We start from the raw sequence: 18,509 nt of genomic DNA, 5'->3' as shown, positions 1-18,509 counted from the left end.
TAGGGACACACTCGTGACCAAAACGGACAAAAATGTCTGTTTTCATGGGGGGGGGGAACAGCAGACAGTCAAAGGTGGCCGCAGGTTAGAGGTTGGGGGCGGGTACAGAGCACACGTCCAGAGGAGGAAGAGGGCGGCGAGACGCGCCATCAGGGGTCAGAGACGCCAAGGGTCCAATCTAAACACCGAAGCATCTCAACAGCTGACACGGGGCTGGGGAACCTGAGCGCGACTAAGAAACACTTCAGCGCAAACGTCCGAAGCAGAAATGACAGCACAGGAAACCCGGAGGCCTCTGAGTGTCAGTGACTAAACCGGAAGATGGACATGTAAAAATCGGCCCTAGACTTGTGGCTGCCGGATGGGAGAGGGAGGGATCGGGAGCTTGGGCTTATCAGACACGACTCAGAATAGATTTACAAGGAGATCCTGCTGAGTAGCAATGAGAACTATGTCTAGATACTCATATTGCAACAGAACAAAGGGTGGGGGAAAAAATGTATACACGTGAGGATAACTTGATCCTTTTGCTGTACAGTGGGAAAAAAATAAATTAATAAAAAAAAACAAAAACAAAAAAGAATCGGCCCTGGGATTTAGGAGCAACGCTCCCGGCTGCGTCTGTAATTACTCAAACCACCTACCTCACTGGGCGAGACAACGTGCTTTACTCGCACAGCGTAGAGCTGCTCTGGGGGCGGCAGAGACGAAGACAGATACGGCGGTAAAATCGGAGTCTCCGTTTCAGACGAAAGCAATTCCTGAAACACCGTAAATAAATTCACGTTTCAGAAGGACCATCACAGAAATCTGCCGCGCTGTCAAAGTCCCTTACAGGGCCAAGTGACGTCCAGGCAGCAGGAAGCCAGCTGGGAGCCCAGTAGCACAAAATGATTCTGCGGAGGCAGCGCCAGATGTGATGAGTCATCAAGAGACCTTCAGAATTCTTTCGTCCCCTCCTCCCACCAAAAGCAAGGATTTTGTGTAAAACCCCCACACGAATGGTTATTTACGTACACACAGAAAAGTCGAGAAGAATGGCTAAGAAAGAGTCAACAGCAATTGCCCCTGTTTAGTGGGACTGGCAGGTCTGATGTACAGAATAGGGGTGATCTTCCTCCTTTCCGCAGTTCTGTGGTGTTTCACTTACTTTTAGAGGATTTATAATAAAAACTAAAACATATGAAGTGCCAAGAGAAGATTTAAGTTAAAATCATCAAGAAAGCGTGCTCTCTCTGAAGTTCTATGAAGCATAAGGAATAATGAAAAGTTAATGTGACACCAAAGAGGATCAAAGCAGTTAACAGTTGTCAAAAACAAATACACATCAAAATAGAGTTGATTTTTGGTTTGATATAGTTCTACTTGTTCAATTTTATTTTTGCTGCCTTTCCTTTTGGTGTCAAACCTGGTAGAGGATTTGAACTGAGATTTCTCCAAAGGAAACGGCCAAAGAACACATGAAAAGATGCTCAACACCATGAGCTGCTACAGAAACGCGCGTCAGAACCACAGTGAGACTCCCTCTCATGCCTGTCCTGAAACGGGCAGGAGAAAAGTCATCACAAACGCTAATGAGGATACGGAAAAAATGGAGCCCCTGGGCCATCCTCACACAGAGGTAAAGTGACACGGCTCTTCTGGAAACCAGTGCCACACTTCCTTAAAATGGTAAACGCAGTCACCATGTGACTTGGTGATTTCAGCCCATACTCGAGAAGTGACAACAGACCTCAACTTAAACATGTGCAGACAAACGTTCCCAGTGGCTTTCTTCACCACCCCTCAAGGAAGAAACAACCTAAGGTCCATCAACAGCGTGGTGTGTCCACATAATGAAACACTACTCAGCAAGAAAAGGACTTATGTGAAAACAGCATGCTGGGAGTTCCCGTTGTGGCTCAGCAGAAACAAATCCCACTGGTATCCATGAGGATGTGGGTTCGAATCCTGGCCTTGATCAGTGGGTTAAGGATCCGGTGTTGCGGTGAGCTGTGGTGTAGGTCGGCAGCTGTAGCTCCAATTCCGCCGCTAGCCTGGGAACCTCCATATGCTGTGGGTGTGGCCCTAAAAAGCAAAAGCAAAAAACAAACAAACAAAAAGACAGAGAGAGGGAGCCTATGCTGGCTGAGAGAAGCCATCACCAAGGGCTGGGCACTCTGGGAGTCCCTCGAACGGAATGTCTGGCATAGGCGAACCCAGGGAGACCCAAGGTGAGGGGCTTCCAGGCAACTAGCAGGAAGGGGTGGAGGCGAGTGCGGCTGGTGTGGGGTTTCTTTCCGAGATGAGGAAATGTGTGGAATGAGACAGCTGTGAGGATTTGCACAACTCTGTGAACATATTAAAAACCACTGTACTGCATGCTTTAAAAAAGGCGAGTTGTAGGATACGTAAATTATTACTCTAGAATGCTGTTACAGAACAAACTGCTTACTTGCTGATCTTGTATCAGATTCTTCATATTGATGAAATGTCCAAATTTTCAAAATACACGGATTGAAACTCACCTCAAACCTTATTTCCCATCTCTCTTCCTCATACGTTTTATTGTAATCTCTTGGTTTCTGAAATAATATAGTATTATTAAGAACAAAACTATCTTTAACTATATAATATTGTTTTAAGGCACTTTCATATTTCATCCCACAAAAACTGGTGCATTCATCTCAGCTTAACCATGAGAAAATTTAATGTTCTGAGTAATCTTAATACTGCAGCAAGAAGAATTCTTAAAAGCATGCTAAATGCATGCTAACTGTAATTAGTTTATAATTGCAGAGTGGAGGACAACTGGCAGAGTGAGATGACTCTTCACAAAACCCGCTTAACAGACGAAACACCTTTAAGCAAACACACGTGCACACACACCACACACACCCCTTTGCTCGAAAGAAATAGCTGTGGCCACGAGGAGCACATGTTCAAAGGTGTGTCATAATTTTCTACTTGAGAGAAGAAACTCATTTTCTACATGAACTGGACCCCCACTGTTTGGTTGTGAACTAGCACTAAAATGAATAGTAAAAAACTAACAAGTGAGCTGTGAGTCTAGAAATAAAAATGTCACACTATAGAAAATGTTCATGGTATTATTTACGGCGAATACCCTATGAAGTATCTGTGGCAGCACCCAATGTGCAACTATCTATAACAGGCTAATTATGTTTTTTAAAATATTAAAAACGGAAGCACTGGGCAACTGGATTGGGCTACTTATTGAAGCTAAGCTTAAAATCTGGTTCTGAGTTTCCTGCAAGAAGGCAAAACAAAAGAAACGCAATGTCAAATAAAAAGAAAAAGAATTTTATCTTGGGAGAGCGTCCTTTCCTGGACTCTCTGTAAATTATAAAACTATGATTTTATAATTTACTTCTATATTCAAACCACACTGGAAAACATACAGAAACATTCAGTTACTCTCAATGCAAGTGAAGCTGTTTTAGGAAATTTATAATGCATGACACAGTGTACTGTTTTCTCAGTAAAGAATTTATAAAGCCTCTGGACTCTCTTCACAAAGAACAGACATGGAGAACTACAGGAAGACTTGAGGCATAAGACAAACCACGACATTTTTACCACAATTTCTTTTCCTATGGTTCAGATTTTTACAGAAAAATAGTTCACTTACTTCCTTCAGTGTTTCCTCAGAATGTTCCAAAGTGCAGTGTTTATGGTATGCCATAAAGTAAGAAAGTGACATTCCATCAAAATAGAGGTGAACAGATAATTTCTCCCATGGGTTTTCAGGTAATTCCTATTTAAGTTCAAGAAAGATTGTTACTACAAAAATAAAACAGATTTGAAGGTTAAAACTTATAGTCAGAAAAATTCAATCAGATTGATGATAAACACAGTATTACTAAGTCAGACTTGTGACTCATGTTTGTAAAGTGTTCTTCCCGGTTTTCTGGCAGGTAATGCAATCACTCCACTCCTTTGGTTTATATAAAATATACTTACATGTCCGTAAGGTAGGGAGTTTTCTAGTTATTTACCAGAAAACAATTTACGCTACTCCATCATCAGGTGACACTGACAACCTCCTAAGTAGGAGGAGTTTAGAGAAAAGGGATGCTCGAGGATAAAGAGATGAAGTTTGGTTAGAATCTACGAATACCAGGAATCGGGGGAAACTACCAACGGCCTGGGAGCCACATGATGGCTTTAAACCCAGGGGTCCATTTATAAACACAAGGCCCTCCCCCACACGCACACGACGGAGAAGCTGCCCACTCCTGCCCTACTTCCCTCTGTCGCGCCTCAGTCCAGACTCCGAATCTGCCGCACCAAGGGCCATCGCCTTCTAGCAGGTTCCCTGCTTCCATCCTTTCCGGCCGTCCGGTTTTCATCCGTGCAGCGAAAGCAGCGGATCTGAGGTCTGATCGCCGGCCCTCGAGCAGCCCCAGCTGAGCTCTCCAAGCCCTCCCACCTCCAGCCCCGCTCCCTGCTCCGGCTCTGTGGCCTCCCCGCCACGCCCCAGCTCTCGAGGCGCCCCCTCCCTGGGGCTCTTGGCATTGTTCTGGCATCTGCATGGTGTGTCCTCGTGTCATTTAAAAGTCTTAATCAGACTTTTAACCTTTTTCGGTAAAAGATAAAACTATACCTTGTGTAACAAGATCCTAATAAGACAAGTCTTCTATCTTCCCCGCCCTCTGTTTTAGGATGTCGCCGCCTCCTCTGTCCGCTCTCTCTATCCACCTTTCCCGCCTCATTCTTCTTCCCAGCATGAATCTCTATTTTTTATACCTTATGTTTTAATATTTCCATTTTCATTCTTTTGGCCACACCCATGACAGGGATCAAACCCATGCGAGAGCTATGGCCTGTGGCACAGGCAGCAATGCTGGATCCTTAACCCACTGTGCCACAAGGATCTTCCTCTGTTTTTTAAAAGGTTTGTTTTCCCACTAAAATGGAAGCTCAACAAAGGCAGGAGTTTCTGGCTACTCGGCTCAGGGCTGCATCCGCGGGCCCAGAGGACCACCCAGCGTGAGAGGCACCCAGACGTCCCAGTAGGTCGGGTCAGAGGAGCGAGGCGGGGGAGGCCTGCTGTGCCAGCAATCGGGCGCCTCTGCTCCACTAGAGACTGCTCGCCTACACCCAGCTAAGCGACGCAGCAGTCCCCACCTCTGCACCGGCCGCAGAGGCTGTGAAGAAGCTCTTTTTTCAGCGTGTCTGTGGCTCTCCGAGGTCTTTCTCAGCCTTCCTCACACCTTCCATACATAAATACTTGCCAACAGCTTTGTGTTTTTTATTCAAATTCTCCAACCCTGCTCCAGGCTGCCTACCTTCTAACACCTCTGGCTCAGAGACCCCCAGGGCCCCTGAGTCAACTCTGCCTCTCACTTCTATTCACAGGCCTCTCCTCACCCACATCCACGCTGCCAGCACACCCGCTTCCCAAAGCTGGGCCCACTTCCACATCTCGGAGCCCACGGCCCTGGTCCGGGCAACGTCACCGCCGGGACTCGCCTACGGCCCTGCCACACTGACGCCGGCCATCCGCTCGCGGCACGTTTAGTGCTGGGACGTCTCTGGGCTTTCGTCTGTGTCTCGTTTCACGAACGGGCCAGGGCCCCTGAGGACCTAACACAGTGCTCCACACAGCAGCCCGCGAGCCACCACTGTGTTCAAACACGCCTCCAATTCCTCAGTACTCTCCCTACATCACAATAAGTTACAAAAGACGCTTCCAAATTACTGACTTTCTTGCTATGCACGCTCTCAGAAACGTGTTCAAAATTAGCTTTATGTAAAATGAGCCTAGGAAGTTTTCTGGTGGCCTAGCAGTTAAGGATCCAACGTTGTCACTGCTGTGGCTCGGATGTGACCCCTGAGCAGGGAACTTTCCCATGCTGCGGGCACAGGCGAAAAAAAAAAAAAAAATGAGGAGTTCCCGTCGTGGCTCAGTGGTTAACGATTCCGACTAGGAACCATGAGGTTGCGGGTTCGATCCCTGGCCTTGCTCAGTGGGTTAAGGATCCGGCGTTGCCGTGAGCTGTGGTGTAGGTCGCAGACGCGGCTCGGATCCCGTGTTGCTATGGCTCTGGCATAGGCCGGTGGCTACAGCTCCGATTCGACCCCTAGCCTGGGAACCTCCATATGCCGAGGGTGCGGCCCAAGAAATAGCAAAAAGGCAAAAAGGCAAAAAGGCAAAAAAAAAAAAAAAGATAAGCCTAGGAACCAAGGCAATAACTTCTTTTATGTTAATGACTATTTTACAATCACACAGGGAAACAGTTCATCATAAAAAAGTTCCTCAAATTACGTTACCTGTAACATAATTACACACAGCACACACTACGAACCAAGGATATATGCTTTAAATAACACGTTACCATCACGTGAACTTCCACCTCTCTCTTGGACAGCAGTTCCTGGAGGAGCTCTACTGCATCGGGTTGCCAGACATTCCCAACCTGTGAGGGATTGATTAATCAACTCAGATGCCTTCACACTTTCACAAAGTGAGAAAATGCAGGAGGTCGACGAAGATGCACAAAAGCAGCCTCAACAGAGAGCACGAGAGGGGAGGACAAAATACACAGGCAGCTTCCAGAGGGTGTCGTGGGGATACATAGCAAAACAATCTTAAGAAACTAGCAATTTGTCTCAGCTTCCCCCAGTGTTACTCTCCTAAAGCAGTTCATGCTTTACACGTGTAAACCCAGGAGTTCCCCCTGCGGCTCAGCGGAAACAACTTGACCAGCACTCACGAGGATGCGGGTTCCATCCCTGGCCTTGCTCGGTGGGCTAGGGATCCCACGTAGCCATGAGCTGTGGTGTAGGTCAACGGCTACTATTCTGACTGGACCCCAGGCCTGGGAACCCCCATATGCCTCGGGTGAGGCCCTAAAAAGACAAAAACCCAAAAACAATTCTGTAGTTTTCTTCTAAAAAGCCCTGTGGCGTACTTTTAAATATTGCATGATTTTTGCTGCACTGAAAGGGATCTCACTTTCCATTCTGATTTCTAGAAAATGAGCATTAAATACAGTGTTTCAAATTCATCGCCCTACACATCACTCTTACTCACAGGTGTGGTATTACAGAGCTGACAGGGAATACAGAACTGGGGTGTATCAGGATACAGCAAAATAGGATAAAGATGACACTGTGGGAGCTTCTCAGTGAATCCATGATCTAAATACTGCACCTGAAACAGAGCAGATACGGGTTATAATTAAAACCTACTATTGAAAACTAGGGGACAGAAGGGACTCCCCAGTATATAAAAAAGAAGCCATCCTAGAAAGAGAAATAGATCTGGATTTTAAAATTCTGTAGAAAACAGCAACAGTGTATTTTCTCACCCCACAGTGTTCTCAAGCCTCACTGCCAAGATCTTTTATGACGCATAAATGATAGTTTTTTCTTTCCTTGAGAATGACCAGTTGTGGAGAGGCCATTTAAAGTTCTCTTTTGTTTTTCCAAGCATTTTAGAAATCTCGAGGTCCACTTAATTAAAGAACTTATCTCGAACTCTCAGTGCTCCTCAGACGGTGCCCCGGTTTGGACTCCTAGAGGATCGCAGGGCAGGGAAACGGTTCTGAGGAGCCCTGTGAGAAGAAACTTGCCTTGAAGTCATTTAGTGCCCCTCAAAGTCTGTAAAGTAACTTTTAAAAGACTTCATTTTAAAAAGAATTTTGGGGAGTTCCTGTCGTGGCTCAGTGGTTAACCAACCTGACTAGTATCTATGAGGACGCAGGTTTGATCCCTGGCCCCTGCTCAGTGGGTTAAAGATCCGGCACTGCTGTGGCGTAGGCTGGCGGTTGTAGCTCCGATTGGACCCCGAGCCTGGGAACCTCCATATGCTGCTGTGGGTGTGGCCCTAAAAAGACTATATAAATAAACAAATAAATACACAGAATTTGGGGTTCACAACAAAATTTAGTCAAAGGTACAGAGCTTTCCCTCCTACTCCCACACCCCCATCCCAGCCCTGACTCGAACATCCTGCACCAGAACGGTCACTTGTCATCCTCAGGAAACTACATGGATATGTCGCAGATGAGCTAGGGATCGCCTGGGGGTGGACATGTGACATGTCTCTGCCTTCACAATGGTACGGCCTGTTCTCACTGCCCTAAAAGTCATCGGTGCTCCACCCATAAAGTCCTCCCTCTCCCAAGCCCTGGCAGCTACTAATCTTTCTATTGTTATTTTATTTTTTTGCCTTATTTTTTTTTGGGGGGGGCGCACATGCACAGCATATGGAGGGTCCCAGGCTAGGGGATGAATCAGACCTACAGCTGCCGGCCTACACCACAGCTACAGCAACGCCGTATCCTTAACCCACTGAGCCAGGGATAGAACCTGAAACCTCTTGGTTCCTGGTCGGATTCATTTCCGCTGCACCACGATGGGAACTCCTTTATAATTTCCTTATTTTGTACTTTCCAGAAGGTCATACATGCGGAGTCATACAGTATGCAGCCTCTCCAGACTGGCTGCTTCCACTCAGTGATACACATCTGAGGTTCGGCTATGGCTCTTCATGGCGTGACGGCTCATTTCTTTTCTATCACTGAATAGAGCCCCAGTCTGCACCACAGTTCATCTATCTGCTCACCTGCTGAAGGCCCTTTGGGGGCCTCTGAGTTCGGCATTATGAACAAAGCTCCTGTAAACATCTACGTGCAGGTTTCTGTGTGGACGAACTTTCAACTCCTTTGGGTAAACACTGCAAAAATTCATTCAACAGAAACCTCCATAATTTTTTGGGGCCATGCCTGTGGCATGTAGAGGTTCCTGGGCCAGGGTTCAAACCCGTGCCAGAGCAGCAACAACCCTGGATCCTTAACCCACTGAGCCCCTGAGGAACTCCAACAGAAACCTCAATTAAACAGTCAGGAGACCAGAGACGGGCACTCCCCGCCCCACGGGAGGAAGACAGATGGCTCTTCCTTCCTGACAAGGATTCAGCCAATGGAAAGCCATGGACCCTGCTGACTAGAGCATCCCCAATTCCTCTTCTCTATAAAAGTGTGCTCCTTCCCTTGCCCTGCAGGGACCTGCACGTGACCTGCCATGGCTGCAGATCTTCAACAGCAATTCTCTGCTGATCCTGAACAAACCTAACTTCGCTGGAGAAGTGTCTGCAAGTTTATTTCAGGTCAACAATACCAAGGAGTGTGACTGCTGGGTCACGTGGCAGGGGTAGGTTTAGTCTTTGAGAAACTGCCCAACTGTCTTCCAAAGCGGCTGCGCCATCTCGCATTCCCACCGGCCGTGAATGAGGCCCTGGCTTTCCCACATCCTTGCCAGCATTTGGTGGTGTCGGCGTTCCAGATCTGGCCATTCTGATAAACGGGCAGTGGCCTCGTACATTAATCTGCACTGGCCTGGTGACATGGGATCCACAGCCCCTTTTCATTTCCTGACTCGCTATCCGTGTGTCTCCTTTGGTGAGGTGTCTGTTAGGGTCTGTGGTCCATTTCTTAAATTGAGTTTGCTTCCTTGAGTTTTTAAATTTATTTTTATTATTTTTTAAGGCCGCACCTGTGGCACATGGAGGTTCCCAGGCTATGGGTCTAATCGGAGCTGCAGCCGCCAGCCTACACCACAGCCACAGCAACGCCAGATCTGAGCTGCGTCTACAACCTACACCATGGCAACGCCGGATCCTTAATCCACTGAGCAAGGCCAGGGATCGAACTCAAAATCTCATGGTTCCTAGTTGGATGTGTTAACCACTGAGCCATGACAGGAACTCCCTATTGTTGAATTTTAAGAGGTTCTTTTTGGTATATTTTGGATAAGAGATGTACATTTCGCAATCATTTTCTCCCAGTGTGTAGCTTGCCTTCTCGTTATCTTCAAGCTGTCTGTTGCATGTGCTGCCTTTGCAGAGAAGTTTTTAATTTTAATGAAGTATAGCTTACACTTCTCTCACAGGTCATGTCTCTAGTACTGTATCTAAAAAGTCATTGCCATACTCAAGGTCACCTATGTTTCCATGCTGCCTCTGTAGTTCTTTTTGAGTTTCATGATGTAAGTTTAGGTCTGTGCTCTATTTTGAGATAATTACTATGAAGGGCATAAAGTCTGCATCTAGATTAATTTTTTGGCACCATCTGAAGAAAAGACTGCCTCTGCTCAGCTGCATTGCCATAGCTCTTCATTGCAGGTCACTGACTGCTTAGGTGGGTCTATCTCTGGATTCTCTGTCCTCTGATCTATCTTTGTTTTGCCAATACCACACTGTCTGGACGAACTCATAGTAAGTTTTGAAGCCTAACGTGTCAGTCCTCTCCGTACGGGCTATCCTGGCTCCTCCATCTCTCCGTATAGACTTATCGACAAAGTGTGCCGACATCCACGCAGCAACTTGCTGGGATTCTGACTGGGACTCAGACTCAGTAAACGCAGCTGCAAAGTACTGACATCTTGACATTGCTGACGTCCTCTCCAAGAGCACAGAAGATTGCTCCATTAAATCTTTGATTTTCTCCAGCAGAGTTTTGTAGCTTTCCTCATATAATTCTTATACATAATTTGTTAGATTTATACCTAAGTATTTTGTTTTAGGGGTGCTCATGTGAATGGCATTGTGTTTACTTCAAATTCCACTTCTTCATTGCTATCCGGTAAAAGAATTGGGTTTTCTGTGTTAACCTTATATCCTGCAATCTTGATGTAATCGCTTATTAGTTCCAGGAGTATTGTGTCATTTCTCCTGCAATTTTTTTTTTTTTTAATGCAGGTGAACATGTCATCTACAAACACAGAGTTTTATGTCTTTCTTCCCAGTGAGTATACCCTTTATTCTCTTTCCTTACTGCATGAACTAAGATTTCCAGTAGAATGTGGAAAAGGACTGGGGAGGGCTCTCGTGCCTCGTATCTGATCTTAGTGGAAATTCCATTTATTGAGTTTTTATCATGAAATGAGGGTTGGATCTTCTCAAATGCTTTTTCTGCATCTACTGATATAATCACGTGATTTTTCTTTTTCACCCTGCTGATGGGATGGATTGCAAGACCTGATTTTCAAAGGCTGAACCAGCTTTTTACGCCTGGGATAAACCCCACCTGGTCATGGTGTATAAATCTTTCTACACATTGTTGGATCTGACTTCTAATACTTTGTTGAGGATTTTTGCATCTATGTTCCTGAGAGATACTGGTCTGTACTCATCTTTTCTTGTAATGAACAGAGTACTACTCAGCCATAAAACGAATGAAATCTTGCCATTTATAGCAACATGGATGGATTTGGAGGTATTATGCTAAGTGAAATAAGTCAGACAAATACTATATGCTATTACTTATATGCGGACTCTAAAACATACAGCAAACTAGTGAATATAACAAAAAAGCATCAATGGTGAAAAGCTGAAGGAACTCCCGCTGAGATCAGGAACAAGACAAGGATGTCCGCTCTCGCCACTACTCTTCAACATAGTTCTGGAAGTCCTAGCCACAGCAATCAGAGAAGTAAAAGAAATAAAAGGAACCCAAATTGGAAAGGAAGACGTAAAACTATCCCTATTTGCAGACGACATGATACTATACCTAGAGAATCCTAAAGGCTCTACCAGAATACTGTTAGAGCTCATCCACGAATTTGGCAAAGTCGCACGATACAAAATCAATACACAGAAATCGACGGCATTTCTATACACTAACAATGAAAGAGCAGAAAAGGCAATTAGGGAAGCAATCCCGTTTACCATCTCATCCAAAAGAATAAAATACCTAGGAGTAAACCTACCTAAAGAGACAAAAGACCTGCACTCTGAAAACTACAAGCCACTGATGAAAGAAATCAAAGATGACACAAATAGATGGAAAGATATACCATGCTCGTGGATTGGAAGAGTTAATATTATCAAAATGACGATACTACCTAAGGCAATCTACAGATTCAATGCAATCCCTATCCAATGACCAAGGACATTTTTCACAGAACTCGAACAAAATATTTTAAAGTTTGTTTGGAAGCACAAAAGACCCAGAATCGCCAAAGACATCCCAAAAAAGAAAAATGGAGCTGGAGGAATCAGGCTCCCGGACTTCAGACTATACTACAAAGCAACAGTCGTCAAAACTGCATGGTACTGGCACACAGACAGAAATATGCATCAGTGGAACAGGATAGAAAGCCCAGAATTAAACCCATGCACTTACAGCCAACTCATCTATGACAAAGGAGGCAAGAATACACAATGGAGAAAGGACAGCTTGTTCAATAAGTGGTGCTGGGAAAACTGGACAGCCACATGGAAAAGAATGAAATTAGAACACTCCCTAACACCATACACAAAAATCAACTCCACATGGATGAAAGACCTAGATATAAGACCAGACACTATCAAACTCCTAGAGGAAAACATAGGCCAAACACTCTCTGACATAAACGACAGCAACATCTTCTCAGCTCCACCTATCAGAGTATTGACAACAAAAACAAAAATAAACAAATGGGGCCTAATCAAACTTCAAAGTTTCTGCACGGCAAAGGAAACCCTAAACAACACAAAAAGACAACCCACAGAATGGGAGAAAATCTTTGCAAGTGAATCCACTGACAAGGGATTGATCTCCAAAATTTATAAACACCTTCTGCAGCTCCATAGCAAAGAAACAAACAAGCCTGTCCAAAAACGGGCAGAAGCTCTAAACAGACAGTTCTCCAAAGAAGACATACAGATGGCCAAGAAACACATGAAAAGATGTTCAACATCACTCATTATTAGAGAGATGCAGATCAAAACCACGATGAGGTACCACCTTACACCAGCCAGAATGGCCATCATCCAAAAGTCTACCAACAGTAAGTGCTGGAGAGGGTGTGGAGAAAAAGGAACCCTAGTACACTGTTGGTGGGATTGTACATTGGTGCAACCACTGTGGAAAGCAGTATGGAGATTCCTCAGAAAACTAAACATAGAACTACCATTTGACCCAGCAATCCCACTCCTGGGCATCTACCCAGAGAAAACCATGACTCCAGCGTTCATTGCAGCACTATTTATAATAGCCAAGACATGGAAACAACCTAAATGTCCATCGACAGAGGAGTGGATCCAGAAGATGTGGTACATACACACAATGGAATACTACTCAGCCATTAAAAACGACAAAATACCGGCATTCTTAGCAACCTGGATGGACCTAGAAACGATCATGCTAAGTGAAGTCAGCCGTACAATGAGACACCAACATCCAATGCTTTTACTGACATGTGGAATCTGAAAAAAGGACAGACGGAACTTCTTTGCAGAGCAGATGCTGACTCACAGACATTGAAAACCTTATGGTCTCTGGAGGAGACAGTTTGGGGGGTGGGGGGGTGTGCCTGGGCTGTGGGATGGAAATCCTGTGAAATTAGATTGTTATGATCATTATACAACTACAGATGTGATCAATTCATTTGAGAAAAAACCAAAACCAAAAAAGCAGCAGACGTGTAGATAAACTGGTGGTTACCAGGAGGGGAGGGAAGGGGTGGGCCATACAAGAACTGGGGTTTAAGAGGTACACACAATGTTCCGTTGTGCGTGTGCGCCACGTCTTCTTTAACCGACACTTAGGTTGCTTCCATATCTTGGCTATTGTAAACAATGCTGCTATTATTAGCATATTGTTTTGAATTAGTGTAGTTTTTTGGGGGGATATACCCAGGATTAGAACTGCTGGGTCTTATAGCAGTTCTGTTTTTTTGAGGGTCCCCCATACTCCTTTTCACAGTGGCTGTACTCATTCACATTCCCACCATCGGTGTCTCAAGTTCCCTTTTCTCCGCATCCTCACAAGCATTTATTTGTTTTCTTTTTTATGACAGCCATTCTGACAGGTGTGAGGTGATATTGTGCTGCATTTCTTTCTTTTTTTTTTTTTTTTTTGGTCTTTTTTAGGGCTACACCCACAGCATATGGAGGTTCCCAAGCTAGGGGTTGAATCTGAGCTACAGCTTCCGGCCTATGACACAGCCACAGCCACGCCAGATCCAAGCCGCATCTGCAACCTACACCACAGCCCACGGCAACCCCGAATCCTTAACCCACTGATCGAGGCCAGGGATTGAAACTGTAACCTCATGGCTCTTAGGTGGATTTGTTAACCACTGAGCCACGACGGGAACTCCAATAGGCTTTTTTTGGTCAAAGGTTTTCTTAGCTGTGCAAAAGCTTTTATGGTTAATCAGGCCCCACTTGTTTATTTTTGCTTTTATTTCCTCTGCTTTAGGAGATGGACCCCCCCAAAACACTGCTGCAATCTATGTCAAAGACTGTTCTGCCTATGTTTTCCTTTAAGGGTTTTATGGTGTCTGGTTTTCATTTAGGTCTATAACCCATTTTGAGTTTATTTTTGTATATGGTGTTAAAGAATCTTCTAGGAGTTCCCATGTGGCTCATCAGGTTAAGAACCTGACACAGTGTGTGTGAAGATGTAAGTTCAATCCCTGGCCTCGCTTAGTGGGTTAAGGATCTGACGGTGCTGCAAGCTGCAGCATAGGTCACAGATGCAGCTGCAGTTCAACCTCTAGCCTGGAAACTTCCGTAAGTTGCAAGTGCAGCTGTAAAGAGATCAAGAAAAAAACAACAGAGATTTGTTTTTTTAGATCCGTGCCCATGGCATATGGAAATTCTCAGGCTAGGGGTCAAACTGGAGCTGAAGCTGCTGGCCTACACCACAGCCACAGCAATTCCAGATCCTTAACCCAGTGAACGAGGTCAGGGACTGAACCTGTATCCTCATGGTCCCTAGTCGGGTTTGTTACCACTGAGCCACAGCTCAGAACTCCGAGGATTTCCTAATTTTCTTCTTCCACATGAAGCTGTCCAGCTTCCCAGCACTGCTTACTGAAGAGACCATCATTTCTCCACTGTATATTTTTGCCTCCTTTGTTACAGACTGACCCTACGTGTGTGGGTTTATTTCTGGGCTGCAGGTTTATGAGTTCTGCATATACTTTGGATATCAATTCCTTAAAAGAGACATGATTTCAAAATATTTTCTTCCATTCAGTAGGCTGCCTTTTCATTCTGCTGATTCCTTTGCTGTTCAGCTTTTTAGTCAGCTCCAACAAATTACCAACGTATCTACGGTAATTTGTATATATATTATATATGGCATATATACATACACCATACCATGTATGTTAAATAACTTACTATGTTTTCCTCCAGGAGTTTTATGGCTTCAGGCATTATGTTCACATCTTTAATCCATTTTGAGTTAATTTTTGCATATGGTATAAGACCGTGGTCTAGCTTCATTTTTTTCCGCATGCGGCTGCCTGGTTTCCCCAGCACCATTTATTGAAGAGACTGTCCTATCCCCAGTGCAAATTCTTGGCTCATCTGTCATAAGGTAATTGTCCATACATGCAGAGGTTTATTTCTAGGCTGTCTATTCCAGTCCACTGATCTTCGCATCTGCTTTTATGCCAATATCCTATTGTTTAGATTCTTTTCGTTTCTTTTTTTTAATTTTTAGGGCTGCACCCTCACGCGGCACATGGAGATTCCCAGGCTAGGGGTCGAATTGGAGCTGTAGCTGCCGGCCTACGCCACAGCCACAGCAATCCCAGATCGAAGCTGCATCTCCAACCTACACCACAGCTCATAGCAACGCTGGATCCTTAACCACCGAGCAAGGCCAGGGATCGAACCTGCGTCCTCATGGATACTAGTCAGATTCATTTCCGTTGAGCCACGATGGGAACTCCTGTTTCTTTTCTTGAGAGCCAGACATGTACTGTGTGAAAGGAACCGCTCTCAAGGGCCTTCGGTGATGTGGTAGGAAGGTGTCGGGGGGAGTGGTCTGGAGTCTATGATGTCAGGGAGCCTACTGGACTGCAGCCTTCACCAGCATTTCTCAGGTTTTGCTCTCTGCTCTCAAGTGACTGAGCATAGGCACAGCGGGCTGGAGGTGGGGCTCTCTCATGTGGAAAGAGGGCTAGTTAGGGTCAGGGTTACTTCCAAGGTCATCCTTATTTATCTGGATTATATACATGTAGAGTTCATGAATGCTGACAACTTAATAAAGACTGCATTTCAATTTACTTTTATATAAAAAAAAGGTTAGCTGAATAATCCAAATACATATAAAAACGGATTATTGGCATATAAATACATGTCTATAAGTACCCATACACTTAAATACTAATCCAAAATTTGTAGCCACTTGATTTCTATTAAAAGCATCTAAAATGTGGATTCCAGCACAAACCCACAAGACTTAATGGGAAATTTAGGAACCCACAACTGGACATGAATTTCAGCACCATCGCCCACTGAAAGGCTGACCTTGGGCACACCACAGAACGTAAACTTCAATTTTCCTATTAGTAAAACGTGGAAGATAATCTACATCTATGCTAGTTGGAAACAAGAAAATAAGAGCACACGTGTGGCAAACTTTATAAACCTGAATGTAATGTAATCATTAGGTGTCATCATGAAATAGACACTAAATTCCTGTGCTAGTTTTTTTTTTTTGGTGGGAGAGTTCCTGTTGTGGCTCAGCAAGTTAAGAACCCAACTAGTATCCGTGAGGATGTGGGTCCGATCCCTGGCCTCGATCAGTGGGTTAAGGACCCAGCGTTGTGGTAAGCTGTGGCATAGGTGCTCATATCTGGTGTTGCTGTAGCTGTGGTACAGCCCAGGAGCTGCAACTCCGATTCAACCCCTAGCCTGGGAACATCCATATGCCGCGGGTATAGCTGTAGCAAGCAAAAAAAAAAAAAAAAAAAGTTTTTGGTTTTTGTTTTTAATGGCAGTACCCAGGGCATATAGAAGATCCTGGCCAGGGCTGGAATTACATGGCAATGCCAAATCCTTTCATCCACTGCGCTGGGCTAGGGGTCAAACCCATGCCTCTGCAGTGACCTCGGCTGCTGCAGTCAGATTCTTAACCTATTGCACCACAGCAGGAACTCCTATGCAAGTACTAATGTAAGATTTTTCTTCTTAATTTTTCCTCCCCTGCTAAAACCAAAATTTCAAAGGTAGAATGTCTCTTGATTTCATTGCTTTAGTTAGTAAGTACATTGTAAATGGAGGCATTTTCATCTCTATTTTTAAAGACACATTTTTTCAAAATACAGTTGACCCTTTGAACACCCCAGTTTAAACTATGAGGTCCACTGAGACAAGGATTTTCCTCCATAGAAACCTGTGACAGTACCTCACAATCCATGGGTGGTTGAATCTGGACACGGAAACACAGCTACAGAGCAACAGCACAGATACACTGAGGTGGGCTGTTGGTACCCTAGACCCCGTGCTGCTCAGGGGTCAGCTGCCTGCAGCTCTTTCTGAAGATTGTGGATAAAACTCAAGTACTGGCCTTAGGAGTCTGGAAAGGTACACGAACCCTTATCGGGAAGCGTAAACTAGGGGCCTGTAAACAGACTTGCTGAGAGATACCGAACACTCTGGAAAACAAGCTGTTTCACTCAACACTCCAGGTTCAAACAGGGCTGCCGATTCAAACTGAGTTGGCACCATTAAAGCATTAGTGGCACAATCCTTCACTAGACATAGGTTTTTTTTTTGTTATTCAGATTAATAAATATACTTAAAAAGAGAAATTCTCATCACAAATGTGTAATGCATCTGACTGACCTTCCTTTAGGAATGACCTCATTAAAACTGTTTTTTCACAAATGTATGTATTCAGATTCCAAAGACCACCTAATTTACAGACAGCATTCAGCCTCAGAGGCGGCACAAAGCAGGTCGGACTCACCCTGACGGTGCCGCCGATGACCTCCGTTACCTTCCCTCGGTGCCACAGGGTGTCCGATCCCCTCACTGCACAGGCTTCTCCCTTTTTCCAGAAATAAGGCTCCAAGAGACCAAGGCATTTTAAATTACTTTGAATTTCATTCATCATTTTTATTAGCTCGAATTCTAAAGAAATCATTAAAAACAGAGCATTTAGGAAAAATTCTCTACGATTTTCAAATGAAGTCATCATCTACCTTTATAACTTCATCACTTAGATAACATTGTAAGAAATTAAAAATCAGTCCCCATATAATAGAGCTTTAATAAACATGTAATTCAGTCAGTGGCTTCTACATGTTTTGAAACATACTACTAACAATGTGTAAAGTGTTATTCTGATCTCTGGTTATAAATGCAAGCATCATGTTGAGAGTGCAAGAGTATTAAAAACTGTAGACACATACCAGGGAGCCTAATACAAAGGAGCTAAGCCTTTAGTATCACTTTGCACGTCTACGTGACAGTGAGCACGCCTGATACGCTATCTGACGCTCATACACAGCGTTTTAACGCTGTGGACATGAAACTAAAATTCTGACGCTGCTAATTCCTGCAAACTGGCTCATTATTCCCACAGGAAATACATATGCTGATAGCTGACACTACAGAAGGCAAGCTCTGGTCTCAGTTCCCGTTGACAGTTCTACCACTTTAGTTGTGAGTTCTTGGGCATAAGCCTCCGTCTGTTCTTCTGCACACTGGGTGCAACAGTGCCCACCCACGTCATCAGGACGGCAGGGGACTGGATGGAAGAGTCGAGCAC

At 44.7% G+C, this 18,509-nt stretch overlaps 1 protein-coding gene across 1 annotated transcript in view; it reads right to left on the bottom strand.

The window, feature by feature from the left end:
* Window positions 1-18,509, bottom strand: part of RNF17 (ring finger protein 17) — a 118,499-nt gene that overhangs the window by 7,701 nt on the left and 92,289 nt on the right. The window contains exons 26-31 of the mRNA XM_047756014.1: window positions 17,706-17,869; window positions 7,040-7,159; window positions 6,342-6,422; window positions 3,632-3,757; window positions 2,508-2,564; window positions 645-761 (exon numbers count right to left, since the gene is read on the bottom strand). Coding sequence (XP_047611970.1) covers window positions 645-761; window positions 2,508-2,564; window positions 3,632-3,757; window positions 6,342-6,422; window positions 7,040-7,159; window positions 17,706-17,869 — 665 coding nt within the window. The remainder of the gene's footprint in view (window positions 1-644; window positions 762-2,507; window positions 2,565-3,631; window positions 3,758-6,341; window positions 6,423-7,039; window positions 7,160-17,705; window positions 17,870-18,509) is intronic.

Source organism: Phacochoerus africanus, chromosome 13 (genome assembly GCF_016906955.1).
Source record: "Phacochoerus africanus isolate WHEZ1 chromosome 13, ROS_Pafr_v1, whole genome shotgun sequence".
Lineage (NCBI taxonomy): Eukaryota > Metazoa > Chordata > Mammalia > Artiodactyla > Suidae > Phacochoerus > Phacochoerus africanus.
This window is presented reverse-complemented; position numbering and strand designations above follow the sequence as displayed.